This window comes from Symphalangus syndactylus, chromosome 17 (assembly GCF_028878055.3).
Source record: "Symphalangus syndactylus isolate Jambi chromosome 17, NHGRI_mSymSyn1-v2.1_pri, whole genome shotgun sequence".
NCBI lineage: Eukaryota > Metazoa > Chordata > Mammalia > Primates > Hylobatidae > Symphalangus > Symphalangus syndactylus.
In genome coordinates, this window is record NC_072439.2 from 13,205,893 (window position 1) to 13,224,099 (window position 18,207).

General features: G+C 54.3%; 1 protein-coding gene across 5 annotated transcripts; it reads right to left on the reverse strand.

Annotated features, from left to right (window-relative positions):
• Positions 1-895: 895 nt before the first annotated feature.
• Positions 896-18,187, reverse strand: DOHH (deoxyhypusine hydroxylase). Of its 5 annotated transcripts, none has more exons than XM_055248763.2 (7): positions 17,910-18,039; positions 12,330-12,463; positions 10,780-11,236; positions 6,511-6,855; positions 4,021-4,097; positions 2,222-2,459; positions 896-1,773 (listed from the first exon to the last, which is right to left on the reverse strand). In XM_055248763.2, exons 4-7 carry the CDS (start codon positions 6,782-6,784, stop codon positions 1,454-1,456), a joined length of 909 nt encoding a protein of 302 aa, XP_055104738.1. In that variant the 5' UTR covers positions 6,785-6,855; positions 10,780-11,236; positions 12,330-12,463; positions 17,910-18,039; the 3' UTR covers positions 896-1,453. The 5 variants fall into 5 exon arrangements, with proteins under 5 accessions (XP_055104738.1, XP_063476107.1, XP_063476108.1 ...); XM_063620037.1 differs by having other exon boundaries at positions 10,703-11,236; XM_063620038.1 differs by lacking the exon at positions 17,910-18,039 and adding an exon at positions 14,561-14,829 and having other exon boundaries at positions 10,703-11,236.
• Between the last annotated feature and the right edge of the window lie 20 nt (positions 18,188-18,207).

Here is an 18,207-nt window from a genome sequence, read left to right on the forward strand (position 1 = left end):
GATCATGCCATTGCACTCCAGCCTGAGTAATAAGAGTGAAATTCCATCTCAACAAAAATAATAGAATAAATTAAAATTAAAAACCTATAATCAAACATGTGACTTCCACGCAGGTTTCTCAACCTCTGCACTCATTTGGGGCCGGATCGTTCTGTGTTGTGGGGACCGAGTGCTGGAAGGTGTCTTCCAGCATCCCTGACTACCTGACTAGATGCCAGCTGCACACTCCCACCCCCCACCCCATGACAAGCTAAACTGATGCCCCGGGGCAGGATCCAGCGCTCCAGTGAAGAACACAGCTCAGTGGATAGTCGGTTCCCGTCGCGTTTTGCCTCCTGTCTTCTGGTTTTGGCCTCTCTGGCTGCAGACCAGGAGCTCTGCACCTGTGATTCTACTGCTATGCCCATTTTACAGAGAGGTAAGTGGGCTGTCCCCAGCCACACATGGAAGGGCTGGGGGAGCCGGCAGAGGAAGCCATGTCTGGGCTCTCAGCTGGACCACAGAACCCCTCCCACTGCACCCAAAACAGGAGCTGGGGGAAGATGGGGGTCCGGGAAGGGCCAGGCTGGAGGGCAGTTTCCCCAGAGCCCCCTTGGAGGGAGTTGGCTGGGCAGATCTGACCAGGTAACCGTACATAAAACAGGTGCAGGCCTGCCCATCGCTGATGGTGGCTCAGAGTCAGTGGCAGGACAGATCCCAGAGCCAATGGCTGCAGATACAACCGTCCCCCCGCCCCCCCGCCCAGAAGCCACACACTCTCGGGGAACGTTCCCTGAAAACCCCCACCCCTCCCTCCTTCCCACGCTCCCCTCACCCAATACACTCAGAGGAGTCAAAGCCACCCCTCCCTCCCACCCACGCTCCCCTCACCCAATACACTCAGAGGAGTCAATGCTTGGCAAAAATAATTTAATATTCCATCTGGGCAGCGCTTTGAGGTCTGCTTGTCCCTCCCTGGTCCCTGTGCCCTACCTGACCCACTCAGGGACCACCACCCCGTCCCTACCCAGGCCTCGGGGTAGGGAGTCAGAGACCCCCAGTCCCTGCGCCCAATTCCTAGTGAAGCTGAAGCCACCACAAAGCCAGCCTCTTCCCAGAGCCCCAGCTCTGCCCCTGGCTTCCCTCGCGATCCTCCCCTGGTTTCCCTCACAGTCCTCCCCTGTCCTGAGCCGGGCATCCCGGAGCCTCCCGCAGAGTCCCACCCCAAGCCTGGAAACTTCCACGCTACAGCCCTGCGCCAGGCCCCGGGGAGCGGTCAGGGGACTCAGGGAGTCACAGCACAAGGGCAGCTCCTCGGTCCCAGACGGAGGAGGGGGACAGCAACCGCAACCGTGCGCCCAGCAAGACACAAGCGATGACACCGATTCACACACACCCGGTTTAGACGCCAAAGCTCTGCGGGGGAGGAGCGGCCCTCAAGAGTCCTCGAGGAGCCCCAGGTGAGGGCGGGGCCCTAGGAAGGGACCCCGCGCAGCTGCTCCAGGCCGTCCGCGTACTGGAAGGCCCGCCCGGTCTCGTGCTCATACATGTCCAGAGCCACCTCGCAGCTCTCACGCACCACGCGCTCTGGGTCGTCCGCGTGAGCCTGCAGCGCGGCCAGGCAGGCGGGCCGGGCGATGGCGCCCAGGGCCTCCGCGCACTCGTGCCGTACCATGGGGTTCTCGGCGCACCGGGCCAGGGCGGCCGCCAGCTGGGGCACCGCAGCCTCGTGCTGCAGCTGTCCCAGGACGTAGCCGACCTCGTGGCGGAAGAGGGCGCTCCCACAGTGCAGACCTGCAGGGGAGAGGGACACTCGCTGGGACCAGGACGGGTGGGAAGGGGAGCTGTCTTTTCTTTTGTGAGACATGGGGTCTTGCTATCTTGCCCAAGCAGGTCTCCAAGTCCTGGAGATCTTCCCACCCCGGCCTCCCAAAGTGCTGGGACGACAGGCGTGAGCTACCACACCCAACCTGGGGTGTTCTATCTTGAAGACACCCCTGCCCCCAGCCCCAGTGATTAGGGCTGCCCAGAGGAACTGACCGCAGCTATTGGGGCGGGAAAAGCTGGGAGCTATGGGGACCGAGGGACGCTTGCACGGGTTAACAGGCCCCATGGGAAATGCTTGGGGCCAGGCCCGGGATGCCGTTCCCGGGGACAGGCCACGGCCCCACTGCACAGATGCCATCACTGAACCTCACAGCGAGGCAATGCCCAGGACCCCACCCCAGAAGCCCCTCCTCACCCTCGGCCAGCGCCAGGGCGGCCTCCTCGCCTCCCGCGTTGCGCAGGGCGAACATGGCGCGGTATCGCTCGAAGAGCGGCCGGGACTCGTCCAGCAGCACCTCCCGCAGGCGCCCCACGTCACGCTCCTCAGCCGGCGGGGCAGGGTCCACGGAGAGGTAGGGTCCCGCCGCCAGCTCCCCGCCGTGCTGCTGCAGCCACTCCAGCCTGCGCACGGCCAGCTGGCAGGTCTCGGCCACCTGCGGGGAGGGGTATCGGGCAGCGGGTTGGCCCTGGGGGGTCGCAGGGGCCCTTCCCCACCCCCTGGGATGGCAGCTTAGCAGGGGAGAGAGACACTGGCAGGGTGACTAACCCATCATTCCGGGCAGGAAGTAAGCCAGCAGGGGTGGCTGACTTGTGAGTGACTCGGGGACTGGCGGGCTGGGGAGGGCCTCAGGGAGGAGGCGATGTGGAGGCAGAGACCTAAGCCAGCTTAGGGAGGGAGTCAGGTGGAGACCCGGGGATGGGGAAGCAGCGGTGCCAAGGCCCTGAGGCAGGACCCTGCGGGAGTGGTGAGGGCCAAAGGAACATGTGTGGCCCCGCCTGACTGGGTAAGGCTTGCCGGCCACTGTAAGGGCTTGGGATTTTGTCCTAAAGGTGATGAGGTATCGTGAGAGCTTTAAGCGTGGAACAGAACAGCGGAATTGAGTGTCACACGTACCCCCTGCTGCCCCAGAGGAGGAGAGACTGAGGGTCGGGGTGGGATGTGGACGAGAGGTGGCAGGGGAGAAAGGAACAGGCATGTCTACACAAACACATGCACACGCATGTCCGTGGCGGCATAACTCATAACGGCTAAAAAGCAGAGATAATTCAAGCATCCAGCCACAGTGAGTGGACACGGCATGGGCCGTCCACACCACGGAACATGACTCAGCCACAAAAATGAACGATGGGGCCGGATGAAGCGGCTCATGCCCATAATCCCAGCAGTTAAGGAGACCAAGGCAGGAGGATTGCTTGAGCCCAGGAGTTCAAGACCAGCCTGGGCGACAGAGCAGGACCTCGTCTCTATAAAGAAAAAACTAATAAAATAAAAATTTGTTTCATTTTTGGGCCGGGCGCGGTGGCTCACGCCTGTAATCCCAGCACTTTGGGAGGCCGAGGCGGGTGGATCACGAGGTCAGGAGATCGAGACCATCCTGGCTAACATGGTGAAACCCCGTCTCTACTAAAAATACAAAAAAATTTGCTGAGCGTGGTGGTGGGTGCCTGTAGTGCCAGCTACTCTGGAGGCTGAGGCAGGAGAATAGCATGAACCTGGGAGGCACAGCTTGCAGTGAGCCAAGATTGCGCCACTGCACTCCAGCCTGGGTGACAGAGCGAGACTCCATCTCAAAAAAAAAAACAAAACAAGAAGAAATTTTAGAAGGTAGCAGGAGATCCCTGAAGAGGTCTGGCAGGCCAGGGCAAGGTATCAGAGGTAGAGGGCACTGGGTGGGTTCAGAGGGGTCTTGGCAGAGGGACTGGACGTGGGGGTTCAGAGAAAGGGGGTCAGGCCGGCTCAGGGGCTCAAGGCCCGGGATGGAAGTGGGTGAGCAAAGCTGGGTGTCGCCGTTTTGCCAAATGGGGCGCAGCAAGTGTCTGTCCGGATTGTCGCCCTCGCCTCCCTAATCCCTGGGGCATCCTTGGCCAAGTGGTCACCCTGGCAACCAGAGATGGGGAGGGTCTGAGACTGCTCCAGGTCCGGGCTGGGGCGGGGCTGGGCAGGGCTTCCCAGGGACCCAAGACTGGCAGGGAGACAAGCGGGGACCTGGTTACCTCAATGACGGGATCCGAGGAATATTGCTTTAGGAGCTCTAGAACTTCCGGGTCCCCAATGGCCCCCAGGGCCTCCCCTGGGAAGAAGCAGCCGGAGAGCTCATGTTGGTGGGGTGGATGTGTGGAAAATGCCCGGATACCTGTGGGACCAGAGGACACCCCTCCCACGGCTCTGCCCCACGGCTGATTGGAGCAGCAGTGGGTACAGGCTCCCCGCTGGACCAATCAGCATCCCTTCCCCAGAGCAAGGCATTGCCTGGAACCGCACCCACCTGCCGCTCAGAGCAAAATGGAGCCCATCCTGGCCCGTACCATGAGACAGGGAGACGAGTATATCCCTACGACTCGGGATCACAGCTGACAAGCAGCTCCAAGAACCCAGGAGGTCAGAGTTGCAGTGAGCCATGATCACACCAGTGTACTCCAGCATGGGCGACAGAGTGAGACCCTGTCTCAAAAAAAAAAGCCCAAAACAGGCCGGGCCTGCCGGCTGGAGACTCCAGAATTTGGGGCCACTGGGGCTACACTTAGGTGGGTTCGGGTACAGGCGCAAGTGCAGGCGTCGCAAGCCCAGGTCAGAGCAAGGCTGTCGGCGGCTCTCCGTAGAGCCCTAGGTGCGGATGTTCCTTGAATTTTCTCAGAATCGAGCTCAAGGGCCCTGCCTGTGAGGCGGCTGAGCTGGTGGCTTTTGCCTTTCCTGAAGGTTGCGGTTTGCATTTGTGCACCTGCCTGGCAGGCTCCCTCCGCCGGGAAGAGTCCCGTATGCGCCAACACACGCTCTGTGTCAGGCACCTCCCACGCGTTAATTGCAAAGGAGTTCACTGGTTACAGAAACACAGTCCCAGTGGCACAGACGCACCAACTACCTGCCTCACTGGTCTCCTTTGCTGTCTAGGTCCCTTGCTACAAGAGTCCTTTCTTTTGTTTTTTATTTTTTTAAAAAGAGCTTCGCTCTTGTGACCCAGGCTAGAGTACAATGGCGCGATCTCCACTCACTGCAAACTGCGCCTCCTGGGTTCAAGTGATTTTCCTGCCTCAGCCTCCCGAAGTAGCTGGGATTACAGGCGCCGGCCACCATGCCCAGCTACTTTTTTTGTATTTTTAGTTGAGATGGGGTTTCACCATGTTGGCCAGGCTAGTCTTGAACTCGTGACCTCAGGTGATCCACCTGCCTCAGCCTCCCAGAGTGCTGGGATTACAGGCGTGAGCCAACGCACCCGACCTGAACAGTCCATTTTTTTGAGACACGGTCTCACTCTGTTGCCCAGGCTGGAGTGCAGTGGCGTGATCATGGCTAACTGCAGCCTCAACCTCCCTGGCTCAAGTAATCCTCCTGCCTCAGCCTCCTGAGTAGCTGGGACCACAGGCGTGAGCCACGATGCCCAGCTTGTATCTGTATTGTAACTGTTTTGTCTCTTACATACATGACAGAGCCTGGCATACAGTAGGTGCTCACTAAATGTGTGTCCAATAAGTGGAGTAAATCTAATATACATTAGGGGTTGGGGATCTATGGCTTGTCGCTTGCTTTTATATGAGCAAAGAATGGTTTTTAAAACACTTTTAAGGGTTTAAGGCTGGGCACGATGGCTCACGCCTGTAATCCCAGCACTTCGGGAGGCCGAGGCAGGAGGGATCACTTGAGGCCAGGAGTTCAAGGCCAGCCTGGCCAACATGGCAAAACCCATCTCTACTAAAAATATAAAAATTACCCAGGCGTGGTGGCACACACCTGTAACGCTAGCTACTTGGGAGGCTAAGGCAGGGGAATCACTTGAACCCGGGAGGCAAAGGTTGCAGTGAGCCAAGACAGCACCACAGTACCCCAGCCTGGGCGACAGAGCCAGACTCTGACTCAAAGCAAGCAAATAAATGGTTTAAAACAAAAAATCAAAGGGATAGTACTTCCTGATGGGTGGAATTTATATGCAATTCAAATCTCAGCATTTACAAATGAAGTTTGTTTTTTGGTTTTTTTACAGACAGGATCTCACTCTGTGGCCCAGGCTGGAGTGTGGTGGCACGATCATGGCTCACTGCAACCTTGACTTCCCGGGCTCCAGCGATTCTCCCGCCTCAGCCTCCCAAGTGGCTGGGACTACAGGTGCATGCCACCATGCCTGGCTAATTTTTGTATTTTTTCTAGAGACAGGGTTTTGCCATGTTGCCCAGGATGGTCTTGAACTCTTGAGTTCAAATGATCCACCTTCCTGGGCCTCCCAAAGTACTAAGATTACAGGCCTGAGCCACCGCCCCCTGCCCAGTTGAGGTTGTCTGGGCACACAGCCGTAGCCATTTGGTGACAGACTACCTACGCTGGCTTTATTGAGTCGCTGTCTGGCGGCAGAGCTGCAGGTATTTACTATCTGGTGCTTTATGGGGCAGTTGATCACCCTGATATTTATCACCTGAGTGAGGACGGGGACATGTGGGGTCATGAAGAAGTGAGGCAGGAGGGAGCAGTTGCCCGGGACACAGACAGGTGCTCACCTGCCTCATGGCGCACCATGGGCTCCTGACGGGTGTCTTGCAGCACGTCCACCAGCACGGGGATGGCGCGGGCATCCTGCATCTGGCCCAGGCAGTAGGCCAGCTCGTGCTTGAGCAGGGCAGAATCGTCACCGAAGGCCTGGCTGATCCAGGCAATGGCACCTGGGCCGCCGAGCCCGCGCAGCGTGAACAGCGCCCGGAAGCGGGCCTGCAGGGGCTGCTTGGGGTCCACCAGCGTCTGCCCGATGGCATCCACCTCCTGCTCCGTCACCATCGTGCTGTCGATGGGCCCCGGCCTTCCACAACCCTGCTCAGGCTAAACCTGGGGACACGGGACGTAAGAACCTATGGCAGAAATATGAAAGCCCGGGTTAGAAGCCCCCTTCACCAGTGCGTTGGCTTGTTCCTAGGACCTGGGTGGGGCAACTTCCTACCCACTGACCAACCTGAGCATCTGCGCTGAAAGCTCAGCTCCAACCCCCCTACTAGCTGTGCAGGCTTCTGTAAGTTGCTGTCCCTCTCTGGGCCTCAGTCTCTGCACCGCCTCTCACCTATAGGCCTATCAGAAATGACCTCCACTGTCTGCTCTCCACACAGCAGCCAGAGGGACAGCTGACCCCCAAAAGGGCCCTAGCAATCCCCACCCAATATTCAAGGCTTTATATAGTCCCCTCCTACTCTGAACAGGGCTGACCCATGTGAATGCCAAGAAGATGGAACAGAGCAAGACTTCCAAGGTTAGGGCATAAAAGGCACAACAGTCTCATCCGTGTTCTCTCTCTAGGGGAAGCCAGTGACCATGTTGTGAGGATGCTCAAGCAGTCTTTTGTAGGGGCCCACGTGGCAAAAAACTGAGCCCTCCCACCAACAGCCATGTGAGAGAAGTGGGCTGGCAGCAACTCGTCCAGCCCCAGGCAAACCTTCAGATGATGCAGCCCCAGACTGTCTCCACTGAGGCCTTACCAGAGGCCAGACCCAGAGCCAGCCAGCTAAGCCAGGCCCAGAGCAACTGTGTGCCACACTGTTTACTGTTGTTGAAGGTAACCAAGTATGTTTTTTTGTTTGTTTTTGAGACAGGATCTTGTTCTGTCGCCAGGCTGGAGTACAGTAGCATGATCACGGCTCACTGTAGCCTCGAACTCCCAGTCTCAAGTGATCCTCCTGCCTCAGACTCCCTAGTGGCTGGGTCTACAGGCACACACCAGCATGCCCAGCTAATTTTTTTTTATTATTATTTGTAGAGATGGGGTCTCACTTCTGTGTTGCCCAGGCTGGTCTCCAACTCCCAGGCTCAAGTGATCATCCTGCCTCAGCCTCCCAAAGCATTAGGATTACAGGCATCAGCCACTACACCCAGCCATTATGGGGATTTTTGTTACACAGCTTAGATAACAGATTCAGAAGAACTTTCAATATGTAAACTGGACCGCCAGGCGCGGTGGCTCACCCTTGTAATCCCAGCACTTTGGGAGGCCGAGGCGGGTGGATCACGAGGTCAGGAGATCAAGACCACGGTGAAACCCCGTCTCTACTAAAAATACAAAAAAATTAGCTGGGCGTGGTGGCAGGCGCCTGTAGTCCCAGCTACTTGGAGAGGCTGAGGCTGGAGAATGGCGTGAACCCGGGAGGCGGAGCTTGCAGTGAGCCGAGATTGCACCACTGCACTCCAGCCTGGGCGACAGAGTGAGACTCTGTCTCAAAAAACAAAAAAAAAAAAAAAAAATGTGTAAACTGGACCATATCACTCCCTTGCTTAAAATCCTCCTATGCCTCCTCACTCAACTACTTGACAGTCCCAAAGGCCCTTCATGACCATCTCCCATCACCTCTTCCCTCTCTAGCTCCGCTCCAGCCACACAAGCCTCCTTGCTGTTCCTCCAACATGCTGGGCCCAGTCCAGCCCTAGGGCCTTTGCATTTGCTGTGATCTCCATGAGGAACGTTCTTCCCTAGATGTCCCCACGTAGCAGGCCAGGCCTCACTAACACAGGCCTCCATAACTGTTTCAGCACTGACTGAGTGGTTAAGTTAAACATTAAAAGCTAAAAGAGCCAGTGCCCTAATACAAAGGCTGGAGTGTAACAAAAGCCCACCAAGAGTTTTGCCCAGGCCTTTCCTGGGCCTTAAGGCATGACTAGATAATGAAGGAATTTTTTTTTTTTTTTTTTGAGATAGAGTTTTGCTCTTTTGCCCAGGCTGGAGTGTAGTGGCATTTTCTTGGCTCACCACAACCTGCGCTTCCAGGGTTCAAGTGATTCTCCTGCCTCACCCTCCCGAGTAGCTGGGATTACAGGCATGCACCACCATGCCAGGCTAATTTTGTATTTTTAGTAGAGACAGGGTTTCTCCATGTTGGTCAGGCTGGTCTCGAACTCCCAACCTCAGGTGATCCACCTCCTCAGCCTCCCAAAGTGCTGGAATTACAGGCTTGAGCCACCGTGCCCAGCCAATAACGAAGGAATTCTTAACGTGACCCGTTTAGGATTAAACAAGTTTTACTGGGTGTCTGAAGAACTCTCCAAACCTCCATGATTTAGCAGGAGACAAGATAAGGGTGATCACCCCAGCACCTGGACCCATTGGAGACGAGATAAGGGTGATCACCCCAGCACCTGGACCCATTTAGATTAAGTAAATTTACTGAGGTTCCAAAGGAAAGTCTTCAGGATTCAGATCTTGGTTATCCATTAAAAGAAGTCACTTAAGTCTTTAGATGAATGCACTCTTACATGTAGATGTATAGCTTAGAGGGTATATAAGCTCTGGAAAACTTTGTCATTTTGAGTTGGTCTGGCGATATTTTCCAGGCCTTCTCCCTGTAACTGGTTAGAGAAATAAAAACTGTCTTCCTCCCCAGTTAATCTGCATCTCGTTATTGGACCACGAGAAATAGCAGCCCGACCCTCAGTTTGGTCCAGGAACACCCGTGCTCATCCTCTCGCTTTCCTGAGTCTCCAATGTCATTTCCTCATGGAAGCCTTCCCTGATCACAATGGACAATGTTACTCTTCCACCTCTTTTCGCTTATTCAGCTTTATTTTTCTCCATGGCGCCTAAGACTCCTAGATACCATATTGGAAAGTATTGGTTTAGTTGCTTGTGACTGGTCTTATCCCTCATTAGAATAGAACTCTGAAGGCTGGGACTGAGTCTATCTTGGTCACTGTTGTATTGCCAGCACTTAATGCAATGACCTGCACGCAGTAGGGCCTCAATAAAAACAATAACTGGCTTTGGGAGGCTGAGGTGGACAGACCATCTGAGTTCAGGAGTTCGAGACCAGCTGACCAACATGGTGAAACCCCATCTCCACTAAAAATACAAAAATTAGCTGGGCGTGCTGGTGGGCACCCCCATCCCAGCTACTCGGGAGGCTGAGGTAGGAGAATAGCCTGAACTCGAGAGGCGGAGGTTGCAGTGAGCCGAGATCGTGCCATTGCACTCCAGACTGAGCGACAAAGCAAGACCCTGTCTCAAAATAAATAAATTAATTAAATACGATAACCGTGACAATAGCAGCTGACACTTATGTAGCATTTGCTATGCGCCAGGCACTCCATGCTCTTTACATTCATTAATTCATTCGATCTACATCACTACCCTACGTGGTAGTTACTAAGATCGCCCCCATTTTACAGGTGAGGAAACTGAGGCACAGTTTGGGACTGTGCTTGGGAACTTGCTTGGGAGCAGCGTGAAGAGTTAGGAATCCAGGAAGTCTGGCTCCAGAGTCGGGCTCTAAACCACCAACGCTTTGTTGAATGACTTAGGATGAAAGAACACAGCCAAGGAGGGGAGAAGGGACCCCTCTCTTTCCTCCAGATCGGCTGAGAACCTGGCGGATGCTTCATCTCAAGACAGGCAGGCTATGGCATGCCGGCAGCCCTCTCTGGTTAACAGTGGCGTCAGCAAGGCTGCCTGGGCTTGACGAGGGCAATGTAGCCACCTAAGCACAGGTGACCATCAAAGGAGAGTGACACCTTTAAAGAGGGGTCATCAGAAATCAGAGGCCAGGCCTGTGCGAGCTGGCAGTGCACTGGGGACCATCGAGACCCAATCGTACGACATAGGAGCTTCAGGACGTGAGGCGGGCACTCTTTCATGTAAAAAATCCCAGAGGAAAGAGATCGCCGGGACTCGAGACCCCTTAACCCGCCCCATCCACAGTCAACGAATCCCTGAGACCGGATTACCTAACGAGGCGATCCTGGTGCCACCGCCCGCCAGACCCGGGCCCCACACCGTGATCGCCGCCTCCGGGACGCCTCACCGAGCTCTGGAGACTCAGGGCCTGTCGGCCCGACCAGTACCCGCATGCGCCTCTGCCACCACCTCTTCACCTGCCGCGACGCTCGCAGTGCGGTCTGGGGGCCGCCATTTTCTCGCCCACGTGACCGTGCCGGACGGCACCAACGCAGCCCCGGGGGAGACCTAGTGAGAGGCTCCCGTGCAGGAGGGAGGCCCGGAAGCCCGAGTCGGTGCGGTGCCACAGCTCATGCAAACACAGGAACAGTATTCCTAGTGCATTCCTTGGGGAAGGGGACGGGCAACGTATGCCCTTTTATGGGAAAAAATTCTCTCCAACCTCCCCGCTGCGATACGAGAAGTGAGACTGGTTTGTGCCGATTCAGCGCCGAGCCTGGGCTGGCTAGCGACAGAGCATGCGCAGTGTTTCTAGGCGTGGTCAGACTCCAGAGGCGTGGCCAATGGGCTGAGGGAGCTCGAACCTTAAGTAGGTGAGGAATAAAAAAAAGAAGAAATGCAGTCGTTCATTCATTCATGTACGTAATAAATAGTACATGGGCCTTGAGGACAAGAGAGCCTTCAGCCCTTACCCTCGTACGCCTCCCAGTGTTGTTAGAGAGACAGAAAATAACACGATAAGTAAATGCAATACCTATTAGATGGTAAAAAAGGCTAACGAGAAAAAATTCGGTAGCCAAGGGCGGTGTATGTATAGGGTGTGCAGTTTCAGGAAGGGTGGCCAGAATCTGAGGTGGTGACATTTGAAGACAGACCTGAAAGAGGCCGGGTACGGTGGCTCACACCGGTAACGCCAACACTTTGGGAGGCCGAGGTGGGTGGATCATTTGAGGTCAGGAGTTCGAGACCAGCCTGGCCAACATGGTGAAACCCCCGTCTCTACTAAAAATACAAAAATTAGCTGGGTGTGGTGGTGCGCGCCTGTAATCCCAGCTACTCAGGAGGCTGAGGCTGGAGAATCGCTTGAACACCGAAGGCAGAGGTTGCGGTGAGCCATTGCACTCCAGCCTGGGCGACAAGAGTGAAACTCCATCTCAAAAAAAAAGGAAACAGACAATGGAAGAGCAAGGTTAGAAGTAGAGAGAACAAGGTCGGGCACGGTGGCTCACGCCTGTAATCCCAGCACTTTGGGAGGCCGAGGCGGGCAGATCACCTGAGGTCGTGGGTTTGAGACCAGACTGACCAACATGGAGAAACCCCATCTCTACTAAAAATACAAAATTAGCCAGGCATGGTGGGGCATGCCTGTAATCCCAGCTACTTGAGAGGCTGAGGCAGGAGCATCGCTTGAACCTCAGAGGCGGAGGTTGTGGTGAGCTGAGATCGTGCCATTGCACTCCAGCCTGGGCAACAAGAGCAAAACTCCATCTCAAAAAATAAAGAAAGAAAGAAGCAGAGAGAACAGAAATATGCAGGTGCCAGATTAATTTTCAAGAAGAAACAAACAGGATTTATAGACGGATTGGATGTGGGAATCTAGAAAAATAATCCTAAGGATGAGTACAAGATTTTGAGAGGAACAGCTGGAGAGATGAACCCCACATTAATCGTTCTCACCTCTTCCTTCTATCCATCCACGGGCCTGTAGACTCTCCCTCTGAAATAGAGTCAGAATCCAATCAGCTCACTCATCTTTACTGCTCCCGTGGGGATCGGGGTCCAAACCCTCACTGGTGTCACCAGAATGCTGTCTAGACAAGAAAAGTGGGAGCTTTTTTATTATTTATTTTTGCTTTTTATCTTTTCTTTCTTTTTTTAAATGTTTTTAAATTATTTATTTTTTAGAGACAGAGTCTCTCTCTGTCACCCAGGCAGGAGTGCAGTTGTACACTCAGTGCTCATTGCAGCCTCGAATTCAAGCGATTCTCCCACCTCAGCTGCCCTAGTAGCTGGGATACAGACGCATGCCACCTCGCCTAATTTTTTTTCTTTTTTTTTTTTCTTTTTGGAGACAGAGTCTCACTTTCTCACCCAGGGTGGAGTACAGCAGCACAATCACGGCTCACTGCAACCTCTGCCTCCCAGGTTCAAGCGATTCTTCTGCTTCAGCCTCCCGAGTAGCTGGGATTACAGGCATGCAACACCACACCCAGCTAACTTTTTGTATTTTTAGTAGAGACAGGGATTCACGATGTTGGCCAGGCTGGTCTCAAACTCCTGACCTCAGGTGATCCACCTGCCTTTGCCTCCCAAAGTGCTGGGATTACAGGCGTGAGCTACCGTGCCCTGCTTGCAATCTCTTATTTTTAAAATGTGGGTGATTGCCAGGAGTAGTGGCTCATACCTGTAATCCTGGCACTTTGGGAGGCTGTGGGGTGAGAGGATGATCGCTTGAGACCAAGATTCCAAGACCAGCCTGGGCAATGTAGTAAGCCCCCATCTCAACAGGAAAAAAATTTTTTTTAATTTGGCTGGGCGCAGTGGCTCAGCCTGTAATCCCAGCTACTTGGGTGGCTGAGGCAGGAGAATTGCTTGAGCCTGGGAGACAGAGGTTATAATGAGTTGAGATCCTGTCACTGCACTCCAGCCTGGGCAACAGAGCAAGACTCCATCTTCAAAAAAAAAAAAAAAAAAAATCAACTGTGCATGGTGGCTCATGCCTGTAGGCCCAGGTACTCAGATGGCTTGATAGCTTGAGTCCAGGAGTTCAAGGATCCAGTGAGCTGTAATCACACCACTGCATTCCAGCCTGGGTGAAGAGCAAGACCCCGTCTCAAAAAAAAAAAAAAAAAGAGCAATTAATAAAAAAACATGGCTGGACACGGTAGCTCATGCCTGTAATTCCAGCACTTTGGGAGGCCAAGGCGTGTGGATCACTTGTGGTCAGGAGTTAAAGACCAGCATGGCCAACATGATGAAACCCCATCTCTACTAAAAATATTAAAATTAGCTAGGCCTGGTGGCGGGTGCCTGTAATTCCAGCTACTTAGGAGTCTGAGGCAGGAGCATCGCTTGAACCCAGGAGGTGGAAGTTGCAGTGAGCCAAGATCACGCCACTGCATTCCAGCTTGGGTGACAGAGTGAGACTCCATCTCAAAAAATAATTTAAAAAAAATTAATGGCCGGGCGCGGTGGCTCATGCCTGTAATCCCAGCACTTTGGGAGGCCGAGGCGGGCGGATCACGAGGTCAGGAGATCGAGACCATCCTGGCTAACACGGTGAAACCCCGTCTCTACTAAAAATACAAAAAAAAAATTAGCCGGGCGAGGTGGCAGGCGCCTGTAGTCCCAGCTACGCGGGAGGCTGAGGCAGGAGAATGGCGTGAACCCCGGGGGGCGGAGCCTGCAGTGAGCCGAGATCGCGCCACTGCACTCCAGCCTGGGTGAAAGAGCGAGACTCCGTCTCAAAAAAAAAAAAAAAAAAAAAAATTAATGAAAAAACATAAAATGCTGTGCATAGCAAAGAAATCCTTTTGGAAGGCCAACTTCTAGTTTAAGACAACATTCACAAATACTTATTGAGCAACTACTGTGTGCTAGACAGTGTCCTGGGCACAGAGGACACAGGACAAAACAGACACAGTGTCTAGCCTCATGGAGCTGACACTCCTCCCTTTTTTTTTTTTTTTTTTTGAGACGCAGTCTCACACTGTCGCCCAGGCTGGAGTGCAGTGGCGCGATCTCGGCTCACTGCAAGCTCCGCCTCCCGGGTTCACGCCATTCTCCTGCCTCTGCCTCCGGAGTAGCTGGGACTACAGGCGCCCGCCACCACACCCGGCTAATTTTTTTGTATTTTTAGTAGAGACGGGGTTTCACCATGTTAGCCAAGGTGCTCGCAATCTGCTGACCTCGTGATCCGCCCGCCTCGGCCTCCCAAAGTGCTGGGGATTACAGGCGTGAGCCACTGCGCCCGGTCCACCCCTTTTTTTTTTAATTATTGTATTGCCTTCCTATGTGTTGGAAAGCTGACTGCAGATAACAGGCATCACTGCAGCCCTCAGCCGCCTTGCGAGGACGTCATCTCAACATGTTTGTGGCGCAGGCTGTTTACGGAGGACTTCCGGTGGACCAGGAGCTGTGCTGACTCAGGAAGGCTACAAGGGCAGGGTGCCAGGTGTGACTGGCCCCAAGGATGCTCCCCAGAAGGAGATAATCTTAGGGTGCAGGACGCAGATATCGAGGTCTCAGCCAAAAGCCAGGCCTGTGTAAGTCAGAGAACTTGGCATCTGGCCTCCGCAGACCTGCGAGAAACTGATAGCACGGAAGAACCAAGTCTGCGTCTTCTGTTCTGTGGGTCCTCTGGGATTGAGCAAGTCCCTGGGGGCCGGAAGTCTGGAATCCAGTTGTCTGCAGAGCTGTGCCCTCTCTCGAGGCTCCAGGGGAGGATCCTTCCTGCCTCTTCCAGCTTCTGGGCGTGGCCACCAGTCCTTGGTGTTGCTCGGCTTGTGGCTCCGTCACTCCAATCTCTGCCACTGTCATCACCTTGCCTTGACCCCTGTGTGTCTGTCTCTGTATTTCTGTGTCAGAATCTCCCTCTCCTCTCCTATTTTATTTTTATTCTTATTTATTTATTTATTTATTTTTTTTCAAGACAGAGTCTGGCTGTGTCACCCAGCCTGGAGTACAGTGGCACGATCTCGGCTCACTGCAAGCTCCGCCTCCCGGGTTCACGTCATTCTCCTGCCTCAGCCTCCCGAGTAGCTGGGACTACAGGCACCAGCCACCATGCCCGGATAATTTTTTGTATTTTTAGTAGAGACGGGGTTTCACCGTGGTCTCGATCTCCTGACCTCGTGATCCGCCCGCCTCGGCCTCCCAAAGTGCTAGGATTACAAGCGTGAGCCACCGTGCCTGGCCAACTTTTTTTTTTTTTTTTTTTTCGAGACAGAGTCTTGCTTTGATGCCCAGGCTGGAGTGTGGTGGCATGATCTGGGCTCACTGCAACCTACACTTCCCGGGTTCAAGTGATTCCCCTGCCTCAGTCTCCCAAGTAGCTGGGACTACAGGTGCGCGCCACCACACCCGGCTGATTTTTGTATTTTTAGTAGAGATGGGGTCTCACCAGATTGGCCAGGCTGATCTCGAACTCCTGACCTCAAGTGATCTGCCCGACTCAGCCTCCCAAAGTGCTGGGATTACAGGTGTGAGCCACAGCTCATGGCCATCACATCAATTTTAGAACATATCCATCAATCCCCCAAAATAAAGTCCATTCCAGTCACTCCTGATCCCCCTCTCCCAGCCCCTGGCAACCACTAATCCTCTTCCTGTCTCTATGGATTTGCTTATCTGGACATTTCGTATCAATGGAGTCACTCACTATGTGGTTTTTTGTGTCTGGCTTCTTTCACTGGGCACGATGCTTTCGAGGTTCATCAAAGCTGTAGCCTGTATCAGAGCCTCATTGCCTCATATTTTTTTTTTTTTTTTTTTTTTTTTGAGACAGAGTCTCGCTCTGTCGCCCAGGCTGGAGTGCAGTGGCGCGATCTCGGCTCACTGCAAGCTCCGCCTCCCGGGTTCACGCCATTCTCCTGCCTCAGCCTCTCCGAGTAGCTGGGACTACAGGCGCCCGCCACCACGCCCGGCTAATTTTTTTGTATTTTTAGTAGAGACGGGGTTTCACCGTGGTCTCGATCTCCTGACCTCGTGATCCACCCGCCTCGGCCTCCCAAAGTGCTGGGATTACAAGCGTGAGCCACCGCGCCCGGCCCTCATTGCCTCATATTGCAAAACACCGTGTCATTGTATGAATGGAGCATTTTCCCTTCATCTGTTGATGTACATTTGGGTTGTGTGCACTTTGTGGCTGTTATGAATAAAGTTGCTATGCACATGGGTGTGTGTTTTTGCGTGGATGTTACATGTTTATTTCTCTTGGGTAGATACCTAGGAGTGTTACTGCTGTGTCATGTGGCAATTCTATGTTTAACCTTTTTTTTTTTTTTTTTTGAGACTGAGTCTTGCTCTGTTGCCTAGGCTGGAGTACAATGGTGCGATCTTGGCTCACTGCAACCTTTGCCTCCTGGGTTCAACCAATTCTCCTGCCTCAGTCTCCCGAGTAGCTGGGATTACAGGTGCCTGCCATGATGCTCGGCTAATTTTTTGTATTTTTTTTGTTTTTTTTTTTTTGAAACGGAGTCTCACTCTGTCACCCAGGCTGGAGTGCAGTGGCGCGATCTCGGCTCACTGTAAGCTCCGCCTCCTGGGTTCCCGCCATTCTCCTGCCTCAGCCTCTCCGAGTAGCTGGGACTACAGGCGCCCGCCACCACGCCCGGCTAATTTTTTGTATTTTTAGTAGAGACGGGGTTTCACCGTGGTCTCGAGCTCCTGACCTCATGATCCGCCCGCCTCGGCCTCCCAAAGTGCTGGGATTACAAGCGTGAGCCACCACGCCCGGCCAATTTTTTGTATTTTTAGTAGAGATGGGGTTTCACTATGTTGGCCAGGCTGGTCTCGAACTCCTGAGCTCAGGTGATCCACCCGCCTTGGCCTCCCAAAGTGCTGTGATTACAGGCGTGAGCCACCGTGCCCGGCCCATAATTTTTTTTAAAACCTGTTTTTTTTTTTTTCAAGACGTAGTGTTAGGCCGGGCGCGGTGGCTCACGCTTGTAATCCCAGCACTTTGGGAGGCCGAGGCGAGTGGATCACGAGGTCAGGAGATTGAGACCAGGTGAAACCCCGTCTCTACTAAAAATACAAAAAAATTAGCCGGGCGTGGTGGCGGGCGCCTGTAGTCCCAGCTACTCGGAGAGGCTGAGGCAGGAGAATGGGGTGAACCCGGGAGGCTGAGCTTGCAGTGAGCTGAGATTGCGCCACTGCACTCCAGCCTGGGCAACAGAGCGAGACTCCGTCTCAAAAAAAAAAAAAAGGACGTAGTGTTGCTCTGTCACCCTGGCTGGAGTGCAGTGGCGCAATCTCGGCTCACCGCAACCTCTGCCTCCTGGGTTCAAGGGACTCTCCTGCCTCAACCTCCCGAGTAGCTGGGATTAACTCCGTACCTCAGGTGATCCGCCCGCCTCGGCCTCCCAAAGTGCTGGGATTAGAGGCTTCACTCACCGCACCTGGCCTAAAAACCTGTTTTGTTCCCTGCTGTCTCACCGGGGCATGGAGGAGCAGCACTTAGCAGGAGCGCGATGCATGTTTGTTGAATAAATGAATGACTCTCAGCAGTGACGTTTGTACGTTCGGCACACGCACCTGGTGTTGGGTCCCATCTGCGCTCATTAGGCGCGACGTCAATGCCGCACTGAGGTGTGCCTGGCTTCGATCTACCCTAGGAAAGGTCTGCCCTGGGGCGCCCCATTCCGCGACTGTCCTCAATGGCAACCACCCCCTCCATCTACCAGAGCCATTTCTGCAACGTCTAGCACCCCGCCCGTCCTCTTCCGGCCGTGGTTGCCCTGGGCAACGCGTGGAGCCGCGCTTCCTGTATTGATTTGAATTGCGGGAGACGCCACGTCCTCCCGAGATGCCCAACGCGCGCAGGCGCAGCCAC